The 21,614-nt window shown below is 36.1% G+C and overlaps 2 protein-coding genes and 1 pseudogene across 7 annotated transcripts; all 3 read right to left on the bottom strand.

Annotated features, from left to right (window-relative positions):
* Positions 1–503: 503 nt before the first annotated feature.
* Positions 504–1,582, bottom strand: LOC105769080 (S-adenosyl-L-methionine-dependent tRNA 4-demethylwyosine synthase-like; annotated as a pseudogene).
* A 705-nt stretch (positions 1,583–2,287) lies between these two features.
* LOC128041303 (probable methyltransferase PMT28) lies at positions 2,288–6,882 on the bottom strand. Of its 4 annotated transcripts, none has more exons than XM_052631120.1 (8): positions 5,623–6,882; positions 5,390–5,539; positions 4,432–4,702; positions 4,234–4,326; positions 3,651–3,825; positions 3,213–3,455; positions 2,911–3,105; positions 2,288–2,829 (listed from the first exon to the last, which is right to left on the bottom strand). In XM_052631120.1, the coding sequence occupies exons 1-8, from the start codon at positions 6,472–6,474 to the stop codon at positions 2,694–2,696; spliced, it is 2,115 nt and encodes a 704-aa protein (XP_052487080.1). In that variant the 5' UTR covers positions 6,475–6,882; the 3' UTR covers positions 2,288–2,693. The 4 variants fall into 4 exon arrangements, with proteins under 4 accessions (XP_052487080.1, XP_052487079.1, XP_052487078.1 ...); XM_052631119.1 differs by having other exon boundaries at positions 2,288–2,794; positions 5,623–6,881; XM_052631118.1 differs by having other exon boundaries at positions 2,288–3,105.
* Positions 6,883–8,323: 1,441 nt separating this feature from the next.
* Positions 8,324–18,407, bottom strand: LOC105766830 (DUF21 domain-containing protein At1g47330). Of its 3 annotated transcripts, none has more exons than XM_052631122.1 (13): positions 18,040–18,407; positions 17,399–17,688; positions 12,240–12,316; positions 12,076–12,159; positions 11,877–11,990; positions 11,612–11,698; positions 11,366–11,505; positions 11,188–11,275; positions 10,216–10,289; positions 9,821–10,008; positions 9,399–9,658; positions 9,139–9,185; positions 8,324–8,917 (listed from the first exon to the last, which is right to left on the bottom strand). In XM_052631122.1, the coding sequence occupies exons 2-13, from the start codon at positions 17,574–17,576 to the stop codon at positions 8,809–8,811; spliced, it is 1,446 nt and encodes a 481-aa protein (XP_052487082.1). In that variant the 5' UTR covers positions 17,577–17,688; positions 18,040–18,407; the 3' UTR covers positions 8,324–8,808. The 3 variants fall into 3 exon arrangements, with proteins under 3 accessions (XP_052487082.1, XP_052487083.1, XP_052487084.1); XM_052631123.1 differs by lacking the exon at positions 18,040–18,407 and adding an exon at positions 17,790–18,022; XM_052631124.1 differs by lacking the exons at positions 8,324–8,917; positions 9,139–9,185; positions 18,040–18,407 and having other exon boundaries at positions 9,544–9,689; positions 17,399–18,027.
* Positions 18,408–21,614: the final 3,207 nt, after the last annotated feature.

The following is a 21,614-nucleotide window of genomic DNA, read 5'->3' as shown; positions in this document are numbered from 1 at the left end:
CAGCATTTTAAATTGGCTAAATGCTTAAATTGGAGCCCGACCTTTTAGGGGTTGCTCATATAAGGGACAAACCTTTCAAAATACTTATATAAGGGCTTAACCTTTACAAAAGTGCTCAAATGAAAGCCAAACCTTTCAAAGTGCTCAAGTAATGGCCAAAACATTTGGGAAGTGCTCAAATAAGAGCCAGACCTTTTTGAAAGTGCTCAAATAAGGACTTCCTAAATGCCGTATATCAGGTCCCAAATTATGTTTTTATTGTTTTCTTTTATTTTCAAGCAACATCTGATTCAACTGTCATATATTTATTCCAAATACATTTGAATTCACCTAATTTTTATTCAAATTGGGCTGACGTGCATGAAAAGTCCTTATTTGAACATTTTTATACAGGTTAGGCCCTTATATGAGCATTTTCAAAAGTTTGGCACTTATGTGAGCAACTCTAAAACCTTGAGCTCTAATTTGAGCAGTTAACCTTTTAAATTTTAGGCTAGAGCAATTTAATCAAATAAATATCTTAACATAAATTCACAAGCAACAAACCTGGTTAAAGGCTTCACCATTTTAATTTCTTTCAGGGAACTGTACATTAGTGACTAGAAGTGTAGAGATTCGCCTTTTCTGCAGCTCATCCAAAAACATACTAATCTCTAGATACATAATTGGTTCACCAACAAGTGATAAGGCACAGTACCTAGCGGATAGACCTTCCACCAGTCGCTCTTGTGTAACACCTGCAACGGTAGAATGAGTAAATTTCTCTGCATGAAATAGAAAGATCTATGCTGCAATCTCTGTCCATGAATCTAAGTTGTAAAAAATAATTTTGAGGACATTCTAATCCTATCAATTATTACTAAATGATTATGAGATACGTAAGAAGGGCATTGACTAAACTGTCAGTGTCACAAACTTGGTAAAAGAAAATGTTAATTGCAATGAATCCCATATTCCAAACGGGATGGTATAATCAGAAGAAATATATGACATTTACCAGGAACTCCTTTCATTTGGTTAATCATCTCGGTATGAAGGTCAGCAGCAGTATTGAAAATCTCTAAGGGATCATCCATCTTCCGTTGCCAACTTTTTTCCTACAGGATTCGAATGGTGCCTCCAGCAGAAAACATATTATCAGCAGATGCCACTCCAGGGGGAGCCTCCATGCATCTGTTCAATTCAAAAGTTTAACAAAAATGAATTGCAGTCTACAGCTGCAAACACGAAGTACAGTGTGCACCTACTTAAATGTGACTCACCCGAAAGGGTCCGGAGACACTTTTGCTGTCTGGCTCTTAACAACACTAAGACACACATATAGTATGGCGCCTTACTTCGCACAGATCAATGCTCTTTTTTTGCCCTGCCTAACGTAATACAAGAGTTTTAGTGCCTAGAGTGAGCCTTGTGCCCTCGTCAATACTACTTCCAAATTGAGGTGTGAAAGGAAAATAGCAATAATGAGCATCAAAGGATGGCAAATTTACAATAGGGGAGTAACAGATTCCTGGCGCGAAGTCTTGCTGGTTTCGGTAAAGCCAATTGAAGAAGAATTTTGAACTTTGAGGAGGGTTTCCATCTTCCCACGTGGAGGCAATGATAACGATTAGGGATTCCATAGGGAGGCCCTCGGGCTAGTAGTTTTCGGGATGGACAAGGTCGAAGGAGATGTTGGAAGAGAGGAGGTTGAGGAAGCGTTTGGCTAAGGCTTTGGATGTTCCTGTTTGGCTGATGAGGAAGAGTTCGCCTTTTCTATGGTTATGGTTTAGAGGTGGTTGCTTAAGGGGTTTTTGACGGCGGCGGTATTTGCATAGAAAGTAAAAAGTGGCGGCAGAGAGAACAGCCAAGGGGGTGAGGCGTAGAGAGCGAGGATGGGGACATGTTGGGACTTGGGATTTACTGTTTTCCTTTTTTGGTTCGGGTTTTTGGAGGGTTTTAGGGGAAATGAGCATGTAGACGCCGCAGCGCTCGTCGCGGTTGTGAATGAACTCGGTGGTGAATTGGCGGAAGACGGCGGCGAGCGAAGAGATCGTGGGCTGAAACCAAAATATACGTTTAGGTTTAATAGACCACAATTTGCGGTTAAGATTCTGGGCTTAAAGAACAAGCATCATTGGGCCATATTGGACTTAGAGATCATGATTTTTAACCCTCCAATAGGGCTTGTTAGAATTACAATATCTAGGCCTAACCTTGCTAACCAGCATTCCCTGTTTGATCAAACTGGTTGCAACATTTAAAGCATTCTACTTGATCAAATTGCTAATAGTCCTGTGCAGCTCAGTTTTACCAGCAAAAATCATTATGTATTTTCACATAGAAAGGTAATCAAGAGTGTGTCAAATAACCCCATAAGGTATTCTTACAAATGAACTTTGGGAAGATTAAATTGAATCAGCCGTGTTAATGTGATGATTAATTTACAAATATCTCGCAAAATTTGAATACTCAGCGACCCTTCATGGTTCGTAAATTGAGCCTGGACGTAAAGAACAACACAAAGGAGGCTTCTAAATCATGTTTCTGCAAAAGAAGAGAATGCATTGTGTTTTGTGAAATTTGTGAATGTACAAATATGGAGAGATGTCATTGTCAAGGTCGCCATATGGTCTTTTGAGCACATATGATACCCTCCTTGTTCTGAGAATAAGTCATTCTGATCTCCCAACGTAAACTTCTCAAAATTGCCTCTAGGGGATCAAGTATCTCGACCTTATCACGCACAACCACCCAACCACCAGGACGTAGAATACGATCCATCTCAACAACAATTGAAACAGGGTGCTTACACCTGCAAAATATGATATTTTTGGTGTGGCACAATGACTCGAATCCACCAATGAGAGTGATAAGAGTGCAGACAAAACATCTTTATACAGATGACAGTAAAGTTCAATGGTAACTAACCTGTTTTTTTGCCTGGAGAAAAAATGATCAGCGTGCAACAGGTCATACGATCTGGGGTAAGTCCCAAAAGGCTCGCACCAATCGTGGTAGATGCCAACGAGTCCGCGTTCAAAAATGAAGGGAAGTGTATCCGGTGCATGGACAGGGACCACGTTCATCACCCAAATTTTCTGTTGTAAAAGTGCAGCAGCAAATCTGTTTCAGAACATATACATTCGAACATCATTCCATGATACATAATATATTTGCAAAACTGAGAGGACCCTTAATATCCCAAGAATTTTGTTGTGCCATAAATATACCCTCCATAGATGGCTTTCATGTCCATCACATTCCTGATAGTTGACCAGTTAATGCCCAGTCCAGTAAGATAGGACTTGTCAACAATATCTTTCCAGTGCTTGGTATCATCAATCGCTTTTTCTTTGTTGTTCAACCAATCCGGATATGTTTCGAGCCTCTTAGGCCATTCCTCGGGCCACTCTGTCCCATGTTGTTCAATTGCAGATGGAACAGTATGCAAGCAAGTTTTCATTGGAACATACCTATCAGGAAAACATTTACAGCCACCAAGTAAATTAGGTTTAAATTATCAAATATGTGAAGGTTAAACACGGTTACATTTCACCAAAACTCAATTTTGGATTGGTCAGTTAAATGAGTATATAATCGAGTGGAGGAAATTGCATAGCATTAAAACTGAAAGATACACTTTGTGTAGCAATCACATCTGAGCTTACCAGGAAGCATCAGGATTTTCATTCTCCTTGCATAAAGGTGGATTTCTCCTCCTCCTTAACACATATATATCATTGGATTCAGGCTTCTGATATATTTTAACACCCACTTCACTGACATCATCGGTTTTATGTGCCAGAATATTCCAACAGATTGAAGAAGTCAATGTGCTCATTGCTGGAAAAAAAATATCATTAAAATCAGAATATCATAGTATAAAGCAAAAGAGAAATTCCTTTTTGTAGATTAATAATCAAGCACTAAATATGAAAACCGAAAGCACATAAAACACATGGCCAGGGGCAAAAACTTTGAGAGTGGCAGATAGACCAACCATAATATAGCAGCAGGATTCACCGATGTTCTATGTAGTTAACAAAATCTTTCTACCACACAGAAAGTGAAATCCAACAGAAGACACTCAATAAATTCCATGACTATTACAAAGAAGTCAAGGTGGTAAAAATCCTATGTTCATATTTGGTATGCATTGACAGACAATAATTTTCAAGGGAAGGCATATGGCAACATTATTCCTGTATTCAAAACATAATAAACAGTAAAAAAGAAAAGACAAGGCCTAACCATTTTCCTCCTCGATGCTGTCGTGTTTAGTTGACAAAATAAAGTATCCACCAGGCCTCAAAATCCTATTTATCTCTAGAAGAAGCTTACCCTCTGAAATAAATAAATAAATAAAAAGCAGGTTTCATATTATCAAATAACGATGAGACTTAAACATGAAATAAAATTTACAGGACAACAAAAGAAGGGAACAAGTACCATGGGCATGCCAGGGAATTGTACATCGACCACAATGAATAGCATCAAAAACTCCACTAGGAAAAGGAAGTCTTCTTCTTGCAAAGGGGCTAACAAACGTAGCAAAACCGCGTTCAAGGGAAACCTGTGCTAGGTCGACAAGATCATCCTTCAAGCCCAGTGACAATGTTAATACATCCTTATCAAGAAGAGAGGCCACAAAGCTTGAATCTGAGCATCCAACGTCCAGCACTACACGTATATTCTTTCCCCATTCAATATCTGGTACCATCTAAGAAAATCCACCCAAAACTTTAAAAATGCTAAATGAGGAGACAATTGCAACATAAAGGTTCTCTGGCTAAACAGTGAAGCTCACTTTCTATACCAAGAAATCAATGAGAACAATTTAGGCAGAAGGAACTTGAGAAATATCATTTTTGGTTAGGTAAGTGCAAAGTTAACAGGCATGTTTTTCAGAGGGCCAAACGAAATCAGGAACAAAAAGGCGTTCACGATATTCATTGAACACAAGAGTACTAGTTCAAATTCCATTATGCATGTGCAGTAAATAAATGAGCAATGCAAAAGCATTGTATATACCATACTTTGCTCTATTACTATATTTGTTTTAAAAGAAGCCCAAAAATATTTTCTACACAAATTTCTTATCCTTCATTGCAATCATAGGTAGGAGATGCAATCCAAGAAAAGCTTTCCCTGAGATGATTTTCACTTAGCTTTGCCATTTCCTATATTGGCCATGACATTAGATGTTAAACACAAACAAGAGGTAGGCTAAGTCCACTTCGAATTTGATAACAAAGTTATTATATAGTGACAACGACAGAATGATCTCTTATCCAGTAAATTTATGCTCTACTAATGAATGGTTCTTAATATCTATCGAAGGCTGGAACTTAAGGAAGTGCAGATAATCCATAAAATTTCATTAAAACATGCTACAATAAAGGCTCACCTCTTCAATGGATTCAAGGTAGTGAACAACTCCACCCTTGAATTCAGATTGGTTCTGAGGGAACATTAAATATTCCCCAGATTTAATCAACCAATTATGGTTCTTCATGTACGCTGCTAGCTTTGGATGACCCACATTCTTGTACAATACCTGCAAAACAATTAGATTATCACAACATCAGAACTCAAAATGCATCAGCATAAAGTCAAATTAACCACACTCTATATATTTACCTTCAATTTGCTCTCAGGCCAGTGCACGGGAGAATCATAACCATCATGGGGAAGGGGAACAAGACACATTGGAGGAGCTTTCGGGCAAGTCCTCTCTCTATGCCTATAGCCGTGCAGCCTTGTGAAGCCACTTTCAACATCAATACATGGGATATAATTATGCTTGCTCCTTGTGCTACATTGTTTCCAACTATAATGTGCTTTCGGATCGAAAACCGGACCTTTGATCTTTCTCTTCTTCCCTTCATTCTCATTTTCCGCCATCTCCTGTGTCTCTTGATCTACTGATTCATCCACGTCAGCATCACCTTCCATCTCCCCCTTTTCTTCACTTTCACCATCTAATCCTTCTTCCTTGTCATCCACTACCACTTCTTCCTCATCTTCATTCTCCTTCTCGGCTTCTTCACCCTGAGATTCTTCTTGCTCCTGATTCTCTTGATTTTCTTTTGATACTTTGTTGGATAACTTCGACTTAACCTTGTCTTTTTTCCTCTTTGAAACATGTTTCTCATTCTTTTTCCCAGATTTATGTTCATGAGCAGGTAAAGGCAAAGACCCATTAACCTTTTTGTCATCTTTTTCCTTTAAACTAGATTCAACCTTCTTTTTGTTGTCATTTGCATCATGTTTTTCTATATCTTTTCCTTTAGATTTGCTTACCATTGTGCTTGAAGCTACAGGTTCAGCGATGTCATCAAAGCTCTCCCTTTGAACAGTAACAGAATTAGAAGGAGAAGAAAACATAGACCAAACAAAAATAAAACAAAGACCCAAGATTGCCACTGCCGTCATCTTCACACAAACCCCATGCTGGCGCTTAACTTGTCGACCAAATCGAGCCAAAGCCATGTCCTCCTGTTTTTCAAAGCTCTCAATAAATGCTACTTGAAGTAAGCAAATTTGAACCAAAACAGCACACCAAACAATGAAATCTAGTACTCAGATGGGAGAAAAACAAAGAATAAGCCCACCAAAAAGTATATATTTGTAACAAACAAAAAAAGAACTTCAGGAAAGCAAATAAGATCTGTCGAGATCTGAAGTGGAGCTTTAAAAAACTAAAAGCCTCGGACCCTCAAGCAAGCATTATAACGAAAGAGAAAGAAAGAAAAAAGAAATGGTTTTAATAAAGTTTTTTTTATTTTTTGAAAGATTAGGCATTAGCTTTCAAAGAACTGAAATTTTGGAGTACCCAGATTTAGAAAACGGGTGAAGCAAAGCTGACGTTTATATTTTTAGCTTTTGTTCTATTGAAAAATAATTAAAGGTGAAGACTGAAATTCCACCCACCAAATTTATATATAAATTTATCTTTAAGAACACAAAGTTATCCAGAAAAGAGGGTAGTGGCTTTTTTTTTTTTTTTTACTACAACTATTATTAAAGTTCCAAATTTCCAAAGAAAAAAGAGAGAAAATGTTTGAAGCTAACAAGAAAATGAAAGGAAAAAAATGGTTAATATATTATTTAACACTCGAATTTGATTTTAAATTTTAATTTGATACTTGTATACGTAAATCAATATATATTTAACACATGTGTTTAAGTAAATGTATTTAATTGAACAAAAATTTAAATACTTAATTGAAATAAAAAAATTAAAGTATAAAATTGAAAATTTTATATTTTAATTTAAATATTGAAATAAATTTAAATATTAATTTAAAAAATTCAGATATCAATTTAAAGATTAAAAATAAATTTAAATATTAAATGATATATTAACAAAAAAAAAAGGTGTTTGGAAACTGTAAAGATTACGTTGTCCAGTTAAGATTAGCAGGGCATCCAACTTCGTCGCTTCGGTGTAAAGTAGTGAATTGTCATTGCGCTTTCAACAGAATGACCCTTCATAACAGTGATTTCTTGTCTTTGACAGTCTAATTGTTTTGGACTTGGAAATGATAAAAAGACTCGAGAGCCGTCAAGCGAGGCAAGGCCCTCAAATTGGATTGTCGGTCCACTTGCAAGATGGGTAAACTACAAAAATAGTCACTTTTGTTTGTCTCAGATTACATTTTAGTCACTTATGTTTGAATTGTTACGTTTTAGTCACTTACGTTATCATTTTGTTACGAAGTGATCATTCTATCATTAAGCTCTGTTACCTCCCTAACGGCGGTCCTACGTGGCAGTCCAAATGAGTTTTAATTGTCAACTTGGATGTCCTACGTAACTGTCCAAATTGAATTTTATTTAATTAAAAACCTATTTTCATCCCAACAACTAGACATCCAAGTTGGCATTTAAAACCCATTTAGACTGCCACATACGACTTCCGTTATGGAGGTAACGAATTTTAACAGTAGTGTGACTGCTTCGTAACAAAACGATAACATAAGTAACTAAAATGTAACATTTTAAACATAAGTGACTAAAATATAATTTGAGGTAAACAAAAGTGACTATTTTTGTAATTTACCCCTTTAAAAATACAACATATTTTAATAAAACTGACCATTATTAATCATGCCAAACTTGTCAAAATCCCAATCTGTTTTCAGGAAATATAAATGGGAAAATGAAAACCCTGTAGAGAGTATATTAATGGGCAAGATGACGTTCAAATGAAGACCTTGTAGTATTGATATTCTAAACCATGTTGGATTATTAGGTCAAAGTTCAAACTCTAAAGCAAAATATCCAAAACCAAAAGAAAAATCTCAAAGAGCATTGGTATTTGACCGAGACTTTAGGATTAAGATAAGGGATATGACTTGATTATCTTCTTGAAATCAGTTCCACATTGTCTTCCGTAAATTGCAATCTTCATGCAATTCTCTTCAAGAAAAGAGTATCGATTTCGTTCGTAAATTGCTTTGATATGAATGTAGCATATAATTCCAAGCAGATTTTACATAAAACAATCACCATCTATCTATATTGGATGACCTCAAATGGTGTTTTCATCCATTAAACTAAAAGAAAAGCATCTGTTCTGTATGCGATTTCACGTATCCTGCAGGCACTCCGTCTAAAACTAAAGTAGGGTCCGTCATTCGTTCTTATCAAGTAGCTAAACCTTAGCTCATATATTTTTTTCTTAAGTCTATATTTAATTATCATGTCCTACAGAAAAAGAAGAAGGAAAAATGCTGAGGTTTCACCTATCCTTTAACGAGTCTTTCTGCTGGAGCTCAATGTGAAACGGTTGGCATGAGGGAAAGTTGAGAAAGATTTCTCTCATGAACTGGTGATACCGGAGGAAGGGATGCCGCTGCCAGTCGCAGGAGTTTGTGTTGAATTCAAACGATGAGCATTTTCCTTAGATGTGTGCATATTGATCTTTATCCTGCATGGGACACATGGTCAGAACTCTTGGGAACTAAATCTCTTTAATCTTTCCATTTTCAAAAAACAAAAATATCTTTCACGGCGCTAGAGCTGAAATCAGAACCATACTCTGCTACATGAAGGTGACTGAAGTTAACTGGCTAGCATGATCCGCATGCTATGACATCGACTTTAACAAGATACATACCAGATGGACATAGAGAAATGGTGAAAATCTACCTGTTGTGGATATTGACGTACTCATCGGTCTCGTCTAATATCTCCTCCTGTCAGAAGCAAGCATTGACAAAAGAGATTAACATGTAATTCCCATAAACCTTTTTAGCATACTGGAAATAGTTGTTCCAAGCTATCAAGCCACCACCAGAGGTAAAAAGATTAATATCATTACACCATGGGGAAGGGAGAAGTAATATGAAGGTCCCAAAGATGGTTGGTCTCTTCATTACCCCCAGAATGCATGATTGCAAGAGATTTACCTGAAGCAGTTCTTCAATAACATCCTCCATGGTGATAACACCAACAACCTCTTCATTTGATGGAAACTCAGGAATAGGAGTGTTTTCAATGTCCAATATACAGTATGAGCAACCTCTGTGTCGTTTCTTAAATGCAGGAGTAGTTGGTGGACTCTTCTTTGTCTGCTGACCTCCATCACTGTTAGTCACAAGTGTCTGAACATCTTGCGAGTCCGACTTATGCCCTGATTTTAGGGCACTTAAGGCAACCTCACGATCATCTGGAAATGCATGAAGGTCGGTGATATTTTACTTCAAAAGAACAAGATCAGTCAACCTAATGAAGGTATACTTAACCAAGAAAGAAAGGTACTTGTGGTGTGTAACAATATGCTAAAAAAATTTGTTTAGAGCAATTACTGTCCTAGTACATATATACTCACCTTTTCTTGATGTCTCGGGTTCACCTCTTCGCTTCTTACAGCTGTCCTTAAACTCAAGTCGTTCACCATCTTTACCTTTCTTCACAGATTCTTCACTCTCATTTAGATCCTTGTATACCACAGCAATGTGGCTGTGACCTTTTTGGAATTCATTAAGAATATCATATAGTGGCATGTCCTCTGGCACCCTGTACAGTGAACAAGAATAATAGAAGAATAGATTTTACTTCTTTCTTGTTGTAAGGAAACAAAAACAACAACTAAACCGACTGAAGCTGATTATGAATATTCCAAAGGGACATGCATATCCATTGTTAAATTTCGTGTCCTCATCTCTTTTCCACCTATTTAGATACTAAAAGGTTATGCTATAGCGGAAAGACGAGATACTGTACCGTGGGATTTTTCTTATTATCATTTTTCTCAAAGGAACTGGACCTTCTGAATCAATTGTTAACAGATTTTTAACCTGCACATTTCAAGCCAAACCCAGAAGAAGAATGCACTAATTAAAGAGAGGAAAACATAAAATAAATTCGAATAAAGCCATGCGGGAGAAAACCAATATAAATAATATTATAGAAATGATCTTAAAATGGAAGGAATTGCTTTTTTGGGAACTATTAGACAAAAAGGCAGCAATGGAAGTGAAGTGCATCCTTGCAGGAGCTAGTAGGAATTTGATACAAAGTTTTCAAGTGACAGAAATCAATAACATGCATTATGAATGGTACAAACACAAACTATTTCCAAAATAATACCCAAGATAGGAATAGGATAAATACACAATGGGTGAGCTGATAACTGTTTAAACAAAGGTTTCAAGTTGTACCTATTAGAGTGTCTTAAAGGAATAAGAGAAGGCAAGCAAAGAACAAGGTATTTTTAGGACAGATAACAGCACAGCTAACGTGATACTCATAGCATTCAGCAACGCCCCAAAGGTGCATCTTAGCATTCTCTAACTGCAAGGTTTTACATGGCCAAAAAGAATCCAAGGTTTTACCAGCAAAATAAACAAGAAATAGTAGCTCAGTTCTAAATTTTGAATGCATACATCTATTGGGCTTGGTCATTATGTCATAAGCTTTTAGGTCAAGAAAATCACATTTGATTACCAATGGCTATTAGTCATGTCACTGAAACTCCCTGCCATTGTTCTTACCTTGTTCATCATTTTGTCAAAAGAATCGCAACAAAAAAATAAAGGAGAGATTTCCGTCAAAAGTTTTTCAGAAACAAAGACAGAATGGGAGGCAAGGTCTCATATGACCGTGGAACAGAAGTGAATAGCTGGCAAATAAGTGTAAAGTATCCTAGCAAGAAACTGTCATAAAATGATAGCTTGTGCGGAGAAAGGAAATTACCAGAACAAGTCCAATTATATTTGTTGGGTTTCCATAATACACTGGAACTCTGCTATGACCCACTGCCATTACTTTATTCAGCGTTTCCCTGATTTGCAAAGAGAAAGAGAGAGAAAAGCTTAGAGCATAGGTAGAGTGGTAAATCCTGTTAGCAATTCACTGGGATCCACAAACCCACGAATCAAGAATGGTATCCAGATCAAGGGAAAATGCGTTTGATATTGGCGTCATGGCAACTTTGGCAGTCTTTTCGGTCATTTCAAGTGCCCCGGCAATGATAGTCGTCTCATCATGAGTCAGATCACCACCTTTCCCAGCCTAAAAAAAGAGCATATATATAATGACATATAAAGAAAAGCCAAGGACTGCATAAAGCATTCAAAGTTCAAACATAAACCAGCGGTTTTAAACATATATATAGTACCGCATTGCCATGAAAATCCACAAAAGTCTTTAGCTCTGCTCTCCGAAGGAGGGCGGCGTGTCCCTTACCCAACATCCAGTCCAAAATCTGGAAAGTACATGATATTAATTGAGAGAATATAAAATATAAACCCGGTTTCTAGTATAATACTAGCAATTTAGTTGCCAAATTCAACTACATCTAGTAACAACTTATTAAGAGCACAATATACAGCAAATACCGATATTCCTAACAGCAGAATAGAAAAATTTGTAGATGACTATACCTTGCTAATTGGATAAGAAATTGGAAAGAAAAGAAAAAGAAGAACACGGACAAGAGGTGCCATTATCGCTCCGACTTTCAAGCCATAACGAGTGCAAATGGCTTGGGGCAATATCTGCAGTCAGACATAAAAACATATTTTAGCAAGACTACTGCAACTTCCTCCTAAAGATAGCAAGCTCAATCCATTAACAACCAACCTCTCCAAACAAGAGGATCAGAGTCACTGATATCAGAATTGCAGCCCACGGAGGCACAAGCTTGTCCAAAAAAATGGGAAGAGTCTGCATAGAAGGAAAATAAGTTAGGAAACAAGCAACAACATTGAAGAGAGAAACCGATAATGATCATTTAGAGCATTAACCTCCATTGCCAAGGAGTTTCCAATCAATAGAGTACATAGCAGAAGATGCTGATTTTTTACCACAGGAAATATCTTTGCTGCCAAAGAGAAAACAAAACAAAACGAAAGTTATTATTGTAAAAAAGGCCATAAAGTTCTCACCTTCTTGTAATAGATCAGCTAACATGCTAAATAAAACCCAATTCTACATGGAACTGATTGTTGCTTTGTTTATTGACTAATTTACTTTTACTATTCTTTTTTTCTTCTTCCAGAATCTAGAATACAGTCAAAAACAAACAACAAAATAACAACCAAGACAGAGCCTTTAAGAAACCCTGAAGTCAGTAACCGGCCGCCTCACTTCGGCATCAACGCCATGCAATAAACCTATCGTAGTAGGAAGTAGGAACCGAGTAACAGAACTCGGTGAGTGGACTCAATTCCAAAAGCTAATTAAACCTTTTTTTTTTTGGCTTTTAACTATCTAAAGATTCTAAACATAAACTATATATGATCAAGCCCTTACATTGATAGCTTAGTAGACCAACCAAAGCATCCCTATTCAAAGCACCGACAAGCTATTCGATACAACAGTATTAAAACCCCGCAATAACCAGCTATACCCGAATTAACTGAATTGACAAAATCAAATGACGAAGTACAGATATTCCAGTCAATAATGTTGGAGAATAAAACGTGAGAAAGATAGAATAATATGTAGGAAAGTTGCTCTCTTATTAATGAATTCTGAATGAGTAAAAAACAAAGAATAAATGCCTATATTTATAGGCTTACATGAAAACTAACTTAAGATAAAAATAGCTAACAAATTATTTAGTCAAACTAGAAAATCTGAAACTACCAAGATACTACCAAGATTTTCTAAACATCCCACCAATATTATTTTGAATTATTCTCAACACTCCCCCTTAATTCAAAGTTGCAGACACCAAGTAAACTTCTAAAATAGCAAAACTTCTCTTTTGATAATGCTTTTGTTAACATATCTGCCAGCTGCTCTTCAGTGTTGCAATATTCCAAAGATATCTCCTCTTTTGTTACCAAATCTCGAATGAAATGATAACGAATATCTATGTGCTTTGTTCTACTATGAAATGTTGGATTCTTTGTCATAGAGATAGTGGATTTGTTGTCACAAAATATGGTAGTTGCACATTTCTGCTCTTGTTGGAGATCGGTTAACATTCTCCTTAGCCAAATGGCTTGACAAGTCATTGCGATTCTTTGCTACATATTCAGCCTCTGAGGTTGACAATGCTGTTGTAGCTTGCTTCTTAGAACTCCATGTGATCACCCCAGAACCTAGAGTAAAAACAAATGCTGATACACTTCTTCTATCATCTAGAGAACTTGCCCAATCACCGTCGTGAACCCACACAATCTGAAATCTAAAGTTTTGAGTACCATATGCCATACTCAAGTTCCAAAGAATGTATCGCAAGACTCGTTTCTTTGCTCCATAATGAACCTTTGAAGGTTGCTGCATAAACCTAGAAATAACACCAACAGGAAATGCAATATCGGGTCTAGTGTGAGTCAAATAGATTAAACCTCCAACCAAGCTTCTAAACCTCCTTGCATCTACCATTTCTTCTCCATCCTCTTGCTGCAATTTTTCATTGATATTCATGGGTGTAGCTGCAGGCTTGCAATTAAGCATACTAAATTTACTGAGAAGATCCTTGGCATATTTCCTTTGTGAGATAAAAATTCCATCATCAACAAGTAAGTTAGAGGAACTAGTATAAATGATATCATCAACGTAAAGACAAACAATGATGAAATCACTTTTACCTTCCTTTTTCACGTACAAGGTGGGCTCGTTCTCACTTCTCATGTACCCTTTCTTCTGAAAATACCCATCGATCTTGTTGTACCATGCTCGAGGGGCCTGCTTCAATCCGTACAACGCCTTTTTCAGCTTGTAAACTTTTGTTTCATTTCCCTTCTCTATGAAACCTTCTGGTTGTGTTACGTAAACTTCCTCTTGTAGATCTCCATTGAGGAACGCCGATTTGACATCAAACGGTAAGCAGTGCCATTGCAATTGTGCACTATTGCTAGAACAAGCCTCACCGTTTGAACCGAAGCTCATGGAGAGAAAGTTTCTTCAAATCAATACCATATTGTTGTGCATAACCTTTCGCTACAAGACGAGCTTTGTGCTTTTGGATGCTTCCATCGCACCGAATTTTGTCTTGAACACCCACTTCAAACCAATTGCATTTTTATCTTCCCAAGTCGACCATCTCCCAAGTTCTATTCTTTTCGATGGATTGTATCTCCTCCATCATTGCCTTTTCCATTCTTCCTTATCGCCAGACTTCTTCATAATCTCGAGGATCCAAACGGCTAAGGCAAATTGGCGGGATGCATAAGTGTCATCAGCATATTTCGGATTTGGCTTTTTGACCCTTGTTGATCTCCTTAGTGGAATTGGCTCGTCAGAAGATTCTTCAAGTGTTATAGATATTGCTGGTGCAGGCTCCTCCTTTTTATCTATAGAATCTTTGATGGGAAAAGAAATCTCTGTTGTACTGTTCTACACTCATATCCCACTTGCATTTTCATCAAATACTACATCTCTTCTACTTGTAAATTTTCCACTATGAGGGTTATACAATCTATATGCTTTGGATTGAGTACAATAACCAATGAAAATGCATTTTCGGACTTTTCATCAAGCTTTTTACGAGCATGAGAATTTAATAAAGCGTATGCAACACACCCAAAAATTCTTAAATGACTTACATTAGGTTTCCTACCACACCAAGCTTCATATGGAGTTTTGTTCATGATGACCCTTGTTGGTGAGAGATTCAGAGATAGACAGATGTTGCCACAGCTTCCGCCCAAAACTGATTTGAGAGTCCCTTCGCTTGTAACATGCTTCTTGCCATCTCCACAACAGATTCGGTTCTTCCGCCAATGACACTGCTCGCTTTCGGGAGTGTAAGGAATTGTTAACTCCCTATGGATGCCACTGTCCTCACAAAACATATTAAACTCTTTGGACGTGAACTCTCCACCTCGATCTGTGCGAAGAACTTTGATATGGCAGCCACTTTGATTCTCCACCATAACCTTGAATTTCTGGAACTTTTCAAAAGTTTCTGACTTGTTTTCCAAAATATACACCCTGCTCATGCGACTATAATCATCAGTAAACAGCAAGAAGTAACGGCTCCCACCCAAGGACTCGGTTTGCATAGGACCACATAGATCAGCATGAATTAATTCTAAACATTCAGTAGCTCTCCATGCTTTTCCAACAGGAAATGGCTTCCTAGTTTGCTTTCCATAAATGCACCCCTCACATAAATCAAGAGAGACAATTTTCGGTAGTCCAAGAACCATACCTTTATCACTCAAGTAATTTCGGGCCTTTAATATTGAGATGACCATACCTCAAGTGCCATAGCTTGAGTCATCCTTTGTACTTGCAAGAAGAACAAAGTTCTCCATGTTTGAAACATCCAACGGAAACATCTTGTTTGGTGTCATGTTGACATGGACTCGTTTGCTCGATTTTTGTTTTGATGATACATGCATCATCATCAAATCTGACAAGATATCCACCGACCATTAGTTGTCCAACACTCAATAAATTGTATCCTAAATCAGGAACAAACTGAACATTGTCCAACATTTTTCCTTCTCCATGGCTATTAACGATTTCCACAGTGCATTTTCCTTCAACTTGCATCTCCCTTTTGTTTCCAAGTTGCACCTTTAGCTTTTGTGACTCGTCGAGCTCCTTGAATAAGGATTTGGTACCCGTCATGTGATTCGAACAACCGCTGTCCACAAACCACCAATCACTTGACTTATGGTTAGTATCAATACAAGCCATAAAAAGCTTGTTTTCTTCCTCACTTTCTGATGCAAAATTCATTTTTTGATCTTTATACCAACAATCGCCTTTTACATGCCCATATCTATTGCAATGGTAACATTGAATGCCATTTTTTGTGTTACCTTGCTCATTCGATTGCCTTTGTCCATCATACCTTCCTTTGCCTCTGCTTCTGCCATAGCCACCGCTACGACCTCTACGAAATCCTCCTCTTCCTCGTCCTCTATTTGTTGAACGGTTATTGTCACCTTTCACTTGAAATGCCTTCTCTTCACTCTTCTCTTCACTCCTTTCTGCTGATCTATTGATTCTCGCCTCATGAGATTGAAGAGATCCCATCAGTTCATCAACGGAAAGAACTGACAGATCTTTGGACTCTTCTATAGCAGCCACAACATGATCAAATTTTGTCGTTAAGCTTCGCAAGACTTTTGCTACAATTGTCTCGTCTGAAATTTTCTCACCATAGGAGCGCAATTGACCGACTATTGTCCTTGTTCGTGACAAAAAATCAGCAATTGATTCACCATTCTTCATCATTAAGGTCTCAAAATCACGTCGTAGTGATTGTAATTTCACTACTATGACTCTTGAATCACCTTGATATTCTTTCTGCAAGATTGACCATGCTTCATTCGATGTGGTTGCTGCTGTAATTCGAGAGAAAATAGAGTCATGAACTGCTTGCTGGATAATGAACAATGCCTTAGCATCATTTTTCCTGACTTCTTTCAACCTCCTATCTTCTTCTTCATCAGGTTCAAGTATGTCAACGAACCCGTACTCCACCAAGTCCCATAGCTCTTGCGATTTGAGCAATGTCCTCACCTTGATGCTCCACCACTCATATTTCTCACCATTGAAAATGGGTATGAGTGGTTGAGAGGAAGAAAAACCAGCTGATGCCATTCCAAAAACACTCACTCTTTTCTCTCGTGTTTCCCAAAGACCCTAATGGACCCAAACCTCACTTTCACTCAATTGCCTAAAGGATCCAACCTAGCTCGATGCCAAAATTGTTGGAGAATAAAACGTGAGAAAGATAGAATAATATGTAGGAAAGTTGCTCTCTTATTAATGAATTCTGAATGAGTAAAAAACAAAGAATAAATGCCTATATTTATAGGCTTACATGAAAACTAACTTAAGATAAAAATAGCTAACAAATTATTTAGTCAAACTAGAAAATCTGAAACTACCAAGATACTACCAAGATTTTCTAAACATCCCACCAATATTATTTTGAATTATTCTCAACAAATAACTCATTAAAAATGAGAAAGTAAGGAGCGAAGGTTACCGGCATGGGTACGATCTTGAGGACGGCCAGACTTGATGAGGACTTCAAGGTCCACGAGACCCAGAGACATAAGTCCAAGTGTTAGCCCAGCCATCAACCCAGCAAAACACACCAACCCCGCAATTATGAGCAGATACAACGAGAATTCAACCCCGCAACAAGGAACGTCTGAAGCCATCCTTTCTGTTCTCCCTTTTCTCTCTGTTTGTTTAGTGCTGTTTTATTAGCTCTCTTTGAAATAGCAATCAGGATTCTGTAGAACAGCCGGGAAGTTTGTCTGTTGCTTTGTCCTTCCAAATGATCGGAGAGACAAAAAAAAAAAAAAGAGTGGAAATTTGAGCGGACCAAATAAATAATTTGCTCACGTGTAGTGTAAGGATTAGTTTACTACTGCTTTGTGTTGCTGAATTAGGTAATTCATAGGCTTTTGTCCCCTTTATTACGTATCTCTGCAGCTTCGATTTGCTTACGTTTTAACCAGCAGTCTCTCTGGGCTCACTTTTTTTTTGAAGGTAAACTCATTAGTTACATTAAAATAGAGTCATTTATATTTTAATATCTCTAATTTTTTTAATTTTTTTTTAATTTCTCAACTTATTTATCGGAACAAACCCAATAAAACAGAGTAAAACTAAAAGTACCGCAGTTAAAAACAAACACCCATCCAGAGCTCGAATTTAAGCTCAAGTTCCATTTCTTCGTTTCAAAGCTCACAAATGGTTGATCAGGGCCTCACGACATGGTGGCTTGTTTCTTAGCAACAAAATAGTTCCTTCCTCATTTCAGTAAAGACCCAGAAATGTTTTGTTGATAAAAATGAAAATGTGTGTTCGGTTTCTTGTTTTTCTAGTGGTCAGACTCTGCGTCCTGTGAAGTCGAGGAGAGGTGGTGGCAAAGGGGGCTGGGTTTTATAGGCGAGTTTGTCGAGGGAGGAAGGGTATGTTGGGGAATCAGGAGAAGATTGGGGGCAAAACGGGGATAACAATTTAGAAGCGGTGGAAATGGCTGAAGAGGAGAAAGGGAAGAAAGGATCAAGTGTTTTGAATACCACCAAACATCTCTGGGCTAGTGCTGTTGCTGTTATGGTTTCAAAATTTTATTTTTTCTTCTTCCTTTTTAAAAAAAAAATCTTTTTGATTGTTGGGAAAAAATGGGTATGAAGACAATGATGGATGATTTGTTTTTGTCTTAGTTTTAACTTTTGTTTCAGATGGAACATTGAATAACAAAACTTCGATGGTGAAGATTCACTGTTTTAAGACTTTTTTTAATTTTCCATGACTGGGAAAAGAAACCAAACCAGCCCCGTCGGCAGCCTATTGTCCGGAAGCACCTCTGACAATTCTTCTAAAGAACAAGATCGATTCCTCCCCATAGCTAATGCGAATCGCATAATGAAAAAAAATCCCGCCCCGTCAATGCAAAAATATCCAAAGAAGCCAAAGAGACAGGTTAAGAATGTACATCTGTGACGGGGTTAGATCTTCTGTCTTGCTATCGGACTTAGGCGATCTGTTCATTCAGGCATTAGGTGATTCGTTCGTCTAATTTGTCTAAATTTATCTAAATCAGCCTTTAATCAAGTGAGAGTTTTTTAATAAGCGATTTATGCAAAAGAAGCAACTTTTACATCGATGGACGAGATTAATTATATCCTTTAATTTTAGGGATTTACAAGATATGCATTATTAAATTTAATCTAATATTTACAAGATATGATTCTATCATTCTTCTAATATTAGTTATCAAAATAGCCTAAATTGCCATATTTTATCATCGGGCCAACCAGACTTCAATTTGGTAGACTTCTCCAACAGGTTACCGAATCGGGCCAGTTCTTACGAGCTGAATGATCTCCATCTACACAATAAACCTCTATTAGATGCATTTGGTGCGATGGTCATGTGCTTTGAATTGCGGCCCGTGACACGTCGGAGTTCATCAATTTTATCATTGGCGAGGCCTCTGATAAGTGTCTGAGGGAGAAAGAGAATTGTTTGGGCATGTCGTTTTCCTATAACCCAAATGTTGTTTTACATTGTTTAAATCTAGCGGAATTTAACTTTTTAATTACGTGGATAATATATAGAAATTTGGCTGATTTGGCATTCTTGATCAGCTGCCTGTTAGTGAGATAACAATTAAGTGATCATTTTGAAAAAAATATTAATAAAATAAATTTAAAATTATCAAAATAGAAATATCTTATTTTAAGGTGAATAATAAGGGAATTTACCCTATTTTTTAATTATAATTACATTAATTAAGAGGTTAAAGACAAGTGTTAACTGATAAGTTGGTTGGTGTACAAAGTATAATATTACTTTTTTCAAAATTTAGTTTTGTGGTTGTGTTTGGGAAGATAAAGAAAATTAGACAATTTAAGTAAAGCCGTGGCATGCGATGAAACTTGAGTTTGCGTGTGATTTTAAACTTCTTAATTTTTAAATAAAAAGAAAAACATAATCGGAAAGCTCTTGATTGTCACTCGGGCTTCAACTTTTACTTTTTCTCTAAAAATGCATTGCGTTTTTTCGGATTTCAATTTATTTCCAAAATATAAAGATTAATATGAAATAATATAACAATACAAGGGAATTTTAAGCGCCACTTCCACCGTGAAAATATAAACATGAACATTACCAGATTCAGATTTGATTAATTTATTTATTAATAAAAATTAATTAAATTTAACTTTATAATATAAGGATTTACCAGGTAACTTAATTTAAAAAGTAATTATAAATCTTAACTATTGGATGAACAAATGTTTCATTTTACTCTTTTGCCTCCTTCGTATCTCGCATATCCTTAGTATTATGTTATTTTTCTTTAAAAGGAACTTATTGAAGTTGTGGGGATAAACAAATTAGATGTATTATAAACTCAAATTTCAATTTAATTAAATAAATTAGGGTAAACTACATTTACTATTAGACTATTAGAAAGTTTGCGTTTTAATCTTTTAATTTCAAAAGTTTATAAAATGATCACTATACTATTTAAAAGTTTTTATTTAAATCATTGTACTGTTAAAATCAATGTTGTAGAGTTTTTTCTATTTGCACGGCTTGCGACAACCAAAAGCTCTCATTTCACTTTTATTCTACAATTATTTTTTGGATAAACTGTGTAAATGGTCACCCAGCTATGCTTAAGTTTCTATTTTGGTCATTCAACTTTAATTTTTTTTAATTTAGGCACTAACATTTAATTTCATTCATGTTTTGGTCACTCCTCGTTAAATTGATAACGGAAAGCCTTTTTCTAATTGGTATTATAATACATTTAGGGTGGGTTTGGATGGGCGATTGAGTGCGGTGCAATGCTTTTAGTTTACTTTTTATCTCGCGCTACAGTATCACTACAGTATCTAATCTCACCGCCACCGCTATTTTTACACTAACAACAGGTAAACGCACCGCTCATCCAAACTCACCCTTAGTCCTCAATACTTGCATGTTTTGTCAATTTGATCCTAATTCTAAATAATTCAATAAATTTAACCTTTCACATTTATGATTTTTATCAATTTGATCCTTAAACTTCCTAACCAAAGCTTTCAACTTTTAAATCATAGGCATTTCACATCTTGAAACTATATCTTAAAAAAATTCTCTCAACTAATGAGTCGTTTTCCAATCCAATTCTTAATACCACTGAGTTTATCTTGAAACTTTATTTCATTTTTTTTCATTAGTTTTCTTCTAAATATAATATTTTATAACATTTTATTGATAAATTTTAGCTAAAGAAAATAGAAAAACCTTTAAAATATACTTTAAATTTACTTTCGTGGTTAATTGTATGATATTTCCTTTTAAGGTACATAAAATAGTCTTCAAAGTTGACCCTTGAAATTGGAAACTAAATTCAGAGTTAAAAATATGGCTTTGAAAAATCCCAATGTTCAATAAATGATTATAAAAGAAAAAATTATGAACATTTAAATTTTCATATGAAAAAATGTAAAAGAATTAATTGAATTTTATTTTGTTACATTGATAATGATTTTTCAAATTTATAAAATGATTAAGAGATTATTACATGTTTTATTTATTTTAAATTTTAAATCCACAATAAATAATACATATCACTAATAATTTGATTCAGTGTCAAATCATTTATAAAATTAATTAAAACTAAAATTATGCTAGTTAGAGTGAAAAATTATTTTTTATAAATATTAAATTATTTATACAATTTTATTGTATAT

The sequence above is a fragment of the Gossypium raimondii genome, chromosome 5 (genome assembly GCF_025698545.1).
Source record: "Gossypium raimondii isolate GPD5lz chromosome 5, ASM2569854v1, whole genome shotgun sequence".
Taxonomy (NCBI): Eukaryota; Viridiplantae; Streptophyta; class Magnoliopsida; order Malvales; family Malvaceae; genus Gossypium; species Gossypium raimondii.
This window is presented reverse-complemented; position numbering and strand designations above follow the sequence as displayed.